Below are 8,021 nucleotides of genomic sequence, written 5' to 3'. Positions count from 1 at the left end.
AAATAAATGTCATGAGTTGTTAACAAGCACGGTGTCAAGCAGGGCAAAATGTAATTCTGTATTTTTTTAATTACTGGAATTAACAGAATATGGCACTAATTTCTACAGCTACCGCTTCTCCCCCTCCCTGAACATGAAGCTTGATTTGTGTTCTTATTAACTTTGTCCTATAAATGACCTTGCAAGGAGAGTGGTTCTGGAGGCTAAGTGAAACAATGTCTATATTTTCTGAAGCTCCAGGCTAAGTTTTATTAATGTAATGTCTAAGATCTTTGAAGTTGTGACTTTACCAGGAAAATCATAATCTCCAAACCTTTATTCATAATGGGTATGACTTCCAGGGGGAACAGAATACCTGCTGTGCTAATTATTTCAATTATCAGCTACTACTAAAACACGTAATGGATTTTCTCTGCTTCCACAGGTAAAAGGCATGACATTATAGAACTTAACTCTGATGTTGTGAACTTGATCTCCCACGCTACACAGGAGAGATTACGAGGGCTCCTAGAAAAACTAACTGTAATTGCTCGGCACAGAGTATCAACCCACAAGGTAAAGGAAATCATTAGCAAGTTTTGCACCAAAGTTTTCCTGCTTTGCAGCCTTGAAGGTAAACCTCTTCCAAGTGTGGGCACATCACAGGCAGCATTGGCGTTCTCACTATCTACCGAAGGCTGGTTTTAGCTGTTTCTAGGCCAGCTAATAACTGTTCCATGTGACTTGTTGCACAGGTGCTCGTAGAGCCCAGCATAAGCCTAAATGCATGTGTTTCTACTCTTCCATAGCAGTGGTGGCTGTTACACAAAGTCTCTTACATGTAAATGTAAAGCTAACTTTGAATGCTTTTGATGGTGGGTTGATTTAGGGGCTTGTGTTTTCCTTACGCATTTACCGTTGGTGGAACTGCAGTATTGGCTCAGTAAAAAGCCTTGGGAAACCAAATTGATTATTTTACTTTTAGAAAGTGCTTCTTGTGAAGGCAGAGGCCCTTGTCATCTTAAGATATTTTTTTTGCCCCCATGATACCTCATATTCCCTCTTCTCCATCTTGTATTAGCTTAATTCAATATAAAGTATATTGTGGCCCACTGAGCTATGGGAAGTGATAATTTACGGGCCAAACCATCTCTTTCTGTTTTTCTTTTGTCGTTCCATAACAAGATACTAATCCTTAATTCTTTCATTCTGAAGCTGTTTTAGAAAAAATAAAAGAAGTCAGAGGCAAATGTATTTGTAAACTCTTAGGTTCCTGTTTGTTCAGGTCTGAGTTTTTTTACAAGAACTTGACACTTAATGAAATTTAACAAGAGCAACCTATGGAATAGGAGTTATTTTTGTACTGAACACTTTTTATAGGCTTTTCAGTACTGGAGCAGCAACAGTAAAGAGCTATTTGGAAGCTTCTAAGTATTTACAGTGTTGTCTGGAGCAGTTGGAGTATTCTGTTCCTTGCCAGAAGAGGATGTGATAGAAAAGAAAATGAATATAGGAAAAGTACAGTTTTTTATGAAAAGACTTTAGAAAACTGCACATGCTGTATGTTGTTTCTCCAAAGTTGTAGGTACAATTGAGCTTGTGAGCAAAAGTGAGGAGGAAGCTGAAGTCCTGAGTAACCAGTAGGACTTAGTGTCTTGCAGACATCGAGAACAGAAGGAAATGTTTTTGGGCAGTAGGCTGGATAGGACTGGTTTCTTTCTCATGGAACTAAAGCAATAGAAAAACAGATAGGTTTTTGTCTGATTGAATTGCCGGAAGCAATGATAAGATTATAAGATTGCAATAAGCTGGCTTTCTTTTCCTCTTTTCTCAAACGCAAAACAAACAAAAAAAAGCAAAAGTAACTGGCACAGTAATCTTAGAGGCACAGATCCCCTCTTTTGTTAGGAAGATGGTATTACGCGGCAGAGGAGTGTCCTACAGGATTACCTTTGTGAGTAATGTTATTGTGAGAGATGCTGACAGGCTTTGAGAAATCTTAAGTTCAAGAAGAGAACACTGCAGGGTGTTGGAGTCCCGTTATGTATTAATGTAGGTATTTATACAGCCCTGTATTCCATCTCCCCCAGTGCTTACCTCCTGTTCCCTTTTCTCTCATGGCTAGTGATGGGTACCCTCGCGCCATGTGGGCTGCTTGTATGTCAGATAAATTCCCAGAGCCTTTCCAGGAGGGTCAGGTGGTTGCTCCATAAGACTTTGTATTGACCTATCTTCATTACAAAAAGACAGTAACAGGGATAGGTGTGGTAAAACCAAGGTAGCTCTTGTTAGGGTAGGAGTTGGTGTAGAAAGGCCAGTAATTCATGGGATCATACTCAGGAAACTCTTCTTCCCAATTTGCTCAGCTCATGCCTGGAAGCTTTCATCTGACAGACCGCCCTTCAGAGAGAGTGAATTGGCAGGGTAAAAACTTCATGCCATGCCATCATGTAGGCTTGTCAACTTTTGTACTTTTTTTGCTAAATTTAAGAAAAAACAATATAATTGGAAGTCACTAACTTAATAGGGATAAAACTGTGATGGTGGTCTCTTTATGGGAAGTAGGAATAGCCTTTCAGATGGTTGTGAGCTGCTCTCTGTGATGCAGCTCTTGTTGCAGTGCTCGTGTTAGAGCCTTTGTAAGACCGTAAAGGGAAAGGGTTTTTATGTGGGTTCATCCCAGCATGAAACAGCTGCCATGCTCCTGTGGCTGGAGCCCCTGAGCTCATGGCTCCAAGAGGCATGGTATGGTGCTGGGCAAAAACAACAGTCCATGAAAACATTTCCCCCTCATGCAGTAGCACTGAAATGCCACAACACTAAACTGCATTATCTGTAGGGCCATAGGATGTGGGTGATAATGCTTCATCATGGCAGCACCGGCTACGAGTCGTGAGCAGGGGTACAATGTAACGTTTCCTGTCTCAGCAATTCCCTGCTGAATGACCACAGAGAAGTTTATGGAGTAGGACAAAATTTAAAAGAGGAACCCCTGCAGTTATAACTCCTGAAATAAGCTGTCTTAAAACAGGTGATGAGCTGAAATACTGTTATGGATGCACCTATTTCTTGTCCCATATAAGGTCATGGTAGTGCACTGGGGAGCTTCTGGTTGAGAGACTTACATTGCTGGGTGGTATAGAGTCATGGATTTGTCTTAAAATGTGTAAATATCTGGGTATTCCAAAGTGAAACAGTTCTAAACTTTGGAAAAAATAATCTTCTGGTACTACAGCTTTCTTCTTTGTCCTGTTAAAAGGATTGTGGCATGGTGGTGAATTATTATGAGCTGGTGCTTCAAAACAAGTTTGCGGGAACTCATGCCTTCTGATCAATGAATCAATATGATTACGCAGAAGCATCTTATTGTTTAAAATACACTGCACTCACACAACTCACAGCTTTGACATAATACCCTGCTTGTACACTTCGCTTACTTATACATTCTATCTCCTTGTATGTACTTACACAGTTCACTTACTTATACATTTTATAACTTACAACTTCCACATATCACACTACTTACACATCTTACACCTTTTACAACTTCTACATAACACAGTACTTACACATTTCACTTGCTTATCTTATACTACTTATGCATGTTACTCTACTTGTACATTTTACAACTTATCCATAATACAGTACATATACATTTTCCAGCTGCTGTGCATGAGATCTCACATTGCTTGATTGGTTTCTCTCTTCTGTCCATGAGCTCTGCATGCACTTTTCTGATAACATGATCGGTTTTAATCTAGTACAGCACAGTCCTTTTTTATCTATTCCTTGGTGTCTTGGTATTTAGTTTTTCAGCTTCTTCTTTCCCAGTTCAGCACAGTTTACCTTTCAGTCCTTGATGAATTCCTGAGGGCTCTCACAGGTGGGGCTCCTGATCCAGGCAAGCATCATGGAGATGATGACAACAACAAAACCCATCCAGTGATCGGCAGCCAAGTTAGTCCAGGAAATCCAAACAACAAGACAGCAAAGGACAAGAAGCTGATATAAATCTGTCCCACCTCTCCCCTCAAGCCTTCAGACTGGAGCTTAAAAACTGTCTTGGGGCTGATGTGCTGCAGCTGAAGGTGGAAAGGCCAGGTGAAGCCAGTGAGGGTAATTCCAGCCTGGTCCCACTCTGAGGGCTCTGGTAAAAATAACTAAAAATGGTTTGGCTGGGGCACACTATCAAGGTTCAAATACTTTACAACACAAGTTGTACTGATGTACTGAGAATGACTCAAGAATAGCATATGCTTTGTGGGGAGCGGTTTAAAAAAGCTTGAGCAGTGATAGAAGAGGGGGGAAAAGGTTTGTTGGACTTTTTTGCAGAGCCACAGACACTGCTTGGGAAAATCTCTGGTTGCAGCATATGGTGTGTTTTGGGCCACAGTTGGTAATACATGACGATGAGGTGGCTGATTGAAAAGGACCAAGCATAATACCAGAAAAGAGATTGATTTCATGCTCTGACTCAGTTGTGAAAATTCAGAGACAACAGTGCCCCACAATAAAACTTGTACTTTCCTTCCATCTTTTCGTAGTGCACAACTCGGTGTGCGAAGAAGAGTCTGAGTATAGTATCCTTGAAAACTAAGAGTTGAGCAACTGAAGTCACTGATAGTCCATACATTTAACATAGAACCTTGCCTAAAATACAGCTGTAAAATATCCTGTGCTTTCTTCAGAATAATTGTGTGTCAGAGCTGTTTCATTGCAGTGTGAGATTGGGGTAGGGTAGAACGAAGAGTTGCTGAAAGTACATAGTGTGTTTGGCTGATAAAAGCCCCAGGATAGATTTCTCAGGAAAAAAAAAAGAGTCCACAAAGTAGCAGAGAAAGAAGACAACTGTAGGACGTGCACTAAAATGTGGTACAAACAGGTGGCACAGACATGCCCCATCTAGATTGGGCTCCTTGTCTTGTGTTGCCTAAATGCCCTCTGGCCAATACCTGGCTCAAGAAGCCTGTCTTTGGAAGAGCAGAGTAGTAAAACCAAGCTTTTCATTGCCAGTTGACCACCTTTTGGATCTTTCCTTTTTCTGCCTTTCTGAGCTAAAGTAAATGTCAACTCAGGCTTTCCAGTGGGGGCAAAAATAGAACGTAAAATAAACTACTGATTGTTGTTCTTTAGACCAAAAGGACCTCAGTCTTGTTTCAATGCCTGTGTGTCCAGAGATTGTTGGAATTGATCATTAGTATTCCCTGGCCCAGCTTTGTACAGGTGGCTGGACCAGATGACTTCCCCAGATTACCTTTCAACTTTTCTGTGACTTGAAAGCATTCACTGAGGCAAAGATACATGTTCTTAAAGCTATAATAAACTGTGTATAATATATTTCACCTTGTTCACCCCTAAGATTCATTATAACTGGTTCTAAACCACGCCTCCAATACATAAAACTTCTTTTTGGAAATACCAGGTGATGCTTGTTTCAACTGATGCATTAAATGGCCAAAACTAGAACACAAAACACTAAAACTTAAAATGTCAAATTCTACTTTTCTTTTTCTCTTCAAAGGAGAAAAGATATTATGGCCTGCTGCTTTACAATTCTTTTTTTTTTTTTTTTCCCCACCATGTTTACTGGATATGAGGTTGCTGGTTTAAAACAAAATTTCAGTCTTTAGTCTAAGGTTAGGGAAGACTTCTGTTATTGTAGTCAGTATAGACTGGATGTTGTTAATGTCATTTGTTCAATAACCTCTTACTATTCACAGACACATGAAAACACGCTTCGGTGGAGAGATGACTAAATGACTACCTACCACCTGAAGTCTTTCTAAAACAGCCTACACTTTTCAGCTTAGAAAAATAGTGTTGTTCTTTTCAGATTGTTCCCATTAGGTTTATTAGCTCTAGTGGTAGATATAAAAGCCTGGTTGTCTGTAACAAACTTTTTTTTCCCAGGGGAGTGATACGTACGTTGTATGTAGTGACACCAGAGCACAACTGAGATTTCTTGAGAAGCTTGATCACCTAGAAAAGCAGAGAAAAGATGAAGAGGAACGTGAAATGTTTCTTCGAGCAGCCAAGGTAAGACTCTGGCTTTCCAAGGAAGTAGTCGTGTCCCCTAGATTGGTGAACATCTTCAGGTTTCTCCTACTTCTGCTTTCAATATAGTAACCATTAACCTTGTCACTGAAAATCTGTAATGTTAAGGACAATTGAGGCTATACAGAAAAGGATTTAACCTATTTACATTTTAAAACAAGTCCACAAGAGTTCTTTGAAATGTGTGGTGGGGTGAACTCCCGAAGTAAAAAGCTACAGATGTCCTTCCTGGATCTCTTTTTGCCTCTGAAACAGAAGCCTGGTGAAATCCACCACCCTTGCAGATGAATCTGTTTCCTGTAGTCAAGTTCAGAAGGCGAGCCTTGGAGCTGGTACCACAGCATCCATGAACCCCTCCCTGATGGAGCTGTTGCTAGTACAGAATAAGTTTCTTCTCTCTTCCCTCACCTCAAGAAGAAGAGAAAAAAATGACAGTAGATGTTGCTTCATCAGCTGAGACTTGACCATCTTCTGTTTATTCTTTTCTTTTGTTTTTGTTTCAAGCCAAATTCTGGAGCCACTTGGGTGGAAGCCTAACCTAGAGTTGAAAGAACTGTGTTGTGCTTGCATGAATACAACTCCCTTTCTTTCCTATACTTCCTGTCCTTTTTAAGTGCCTGCTGCTGACATGAACAACATCATGCCTAGACTGGACCTGACTGACAGTGTTAGCATCATTTTCAGCTTAATCTTGCCTCAGGCTAGAGCAGAGGCAGCCGGCCCAGATGAGGAGGGGTGTGCACGTATGTGCGTGGAGGGGGATGGAAGCCAGTCTGGATTGAGGCATTCACCCCTGGAGCTAAATCTTTCAATCACCAGAGAAAACTGTCATTTATTAAATATTTAACAGCTAGGATGGTGTTTGGATGCCAGTAATTTCTATTCAATCTTTTTCCTCTTCCTTTGGTAGAGTCGTTTCAATAAAGAAGATCCAGAGCAACTGTGGTTAAAGCAGAAAGCGAAAGAGGTAGGACTTCCCAGTTACCATGCTTGCCTTTGTGTGTTGAGAGAAGGTTGGCAGCCCTGTCCTGGCAATTAGGTCAGGGTTTATTTTGCTGCTGCATACCATTTGCAGAGGCCTTGGGGAAGGACAGGAACTGCCACAGGCAAGGGCAGTGCTTCAAATGAGGTCAATGAATTATGAGCTCTCTTTTTTTAACATTTTATTTTTGCAGTTTCAATCCTGTCTAGAAACAGTCCTTTGTAAACTGCAGCAGTACACTTGGTAGGAATATAATGTGGGATTAGAAAAAAAAAAAAAAAAAGAAACTTTGAGATTTAGCATCTGGGACTGTACAATAGGCTACATTTTTCCAGGGTAATTGTTCGTTTTGTAAATCTGATACTGCTTATAATTCTTTGGCTGGGAGGCGGTACTGGGATTTAGTTTTAAATGGAAAATGCCTCTGGCTTTTAATTTTCTGGGCCCAGCAGTTTTCTGTTCTGGAATGGAGCCCTTGTTTCACACAGTTCATGTTTAGCTGCAGGGGTTTTAGTTTATAGCTTAGACTGGTTAAGCTTTTACTCCCAGAGGCCTCTGCATAGCAACTGTAGAAATCAACAAATAAGTTCATTTATGTCTGCAGCCTCCTCTCAGTAGCTGACTTTTTACATTTCCCAATATCCATTTCCTGACTTTTCTAGCCTGAGAGAAAAAAGCTCCACTAATTGGAGCTTATTTTAATTGAGCCTTAATATTGGATCTCACTGGAGTTGCCCCCAGAGCTACTGGGAACAGAATGAAATGAAAGTACCTAAGGTTGAAGATGTGTGTGCGTGTGTATGTGTGTGTGAAATTTTTCACTTGACCTACAGATTCTTTTCCCTGCTGAATAAATCATCAAGCCTGTTCACATTTCTGATTAAGGATCTGACAGCAGACGATAATAAAGACAATTGAGGTGTGAGACGTGTGATACAGAGCTGAAGAAATTGGTTTCTATAGTTACTTGACTGATTTCAGGCAATTTTTAAGGATCTTTGTGCTA

At 40.5% G+C, this 8,021-nt stretch overlaps 1 protein-coding gene across 1 annotated transcript in view; it reads left to right on the top strand.

Annotated features, from left to right (window-relative positions):
• TAF4B (TATA-box binding protein associated factor 4b) overlaps positions 1 to 8,021 on the top strand; it is a gene marked incomplete at its 5' end in the record, with an annotated part of 73,975 nt that overhangs the window by 41,736 nt on the left and 24,218 nt on the right. The window contains 3 exons of the mRNA XM_017738226.1: positions 425 to 555; positions 5,890 to 6,015; positions 6,944 to 7,000. Coding sequence (XP_017593715.1) covers positions 425 to 555; positions 5,890 to 6,015; positions 6,944 to 7,000 — 314 coding nt within the window. The remainder of the gene's footprint in view (positions 1 to 424; positions 556 to 5,889; positions 6,016 to 6,943; positions 7,001 to 8,021) is intronic.

This window comes from Corvus brachyrhynchos, unplaced genomic scaffold (assembly GCF_000691975.1).
Source record: "Corvus brachyrhynchos isolate BGI_N302 unplaced genomic scaffold, ASM69197v1 scaffold106, whole genome shotgun sequence".
Lineage (NCBI taxonomy): Eukaryota > Metazoa > Chordata > Aves > Passeriformes > Corvidae > Corvus > Corvus brachyrhynchos.
This window is presented reverse-complemented; position numbering and strand designations above follow the sequence as displayed.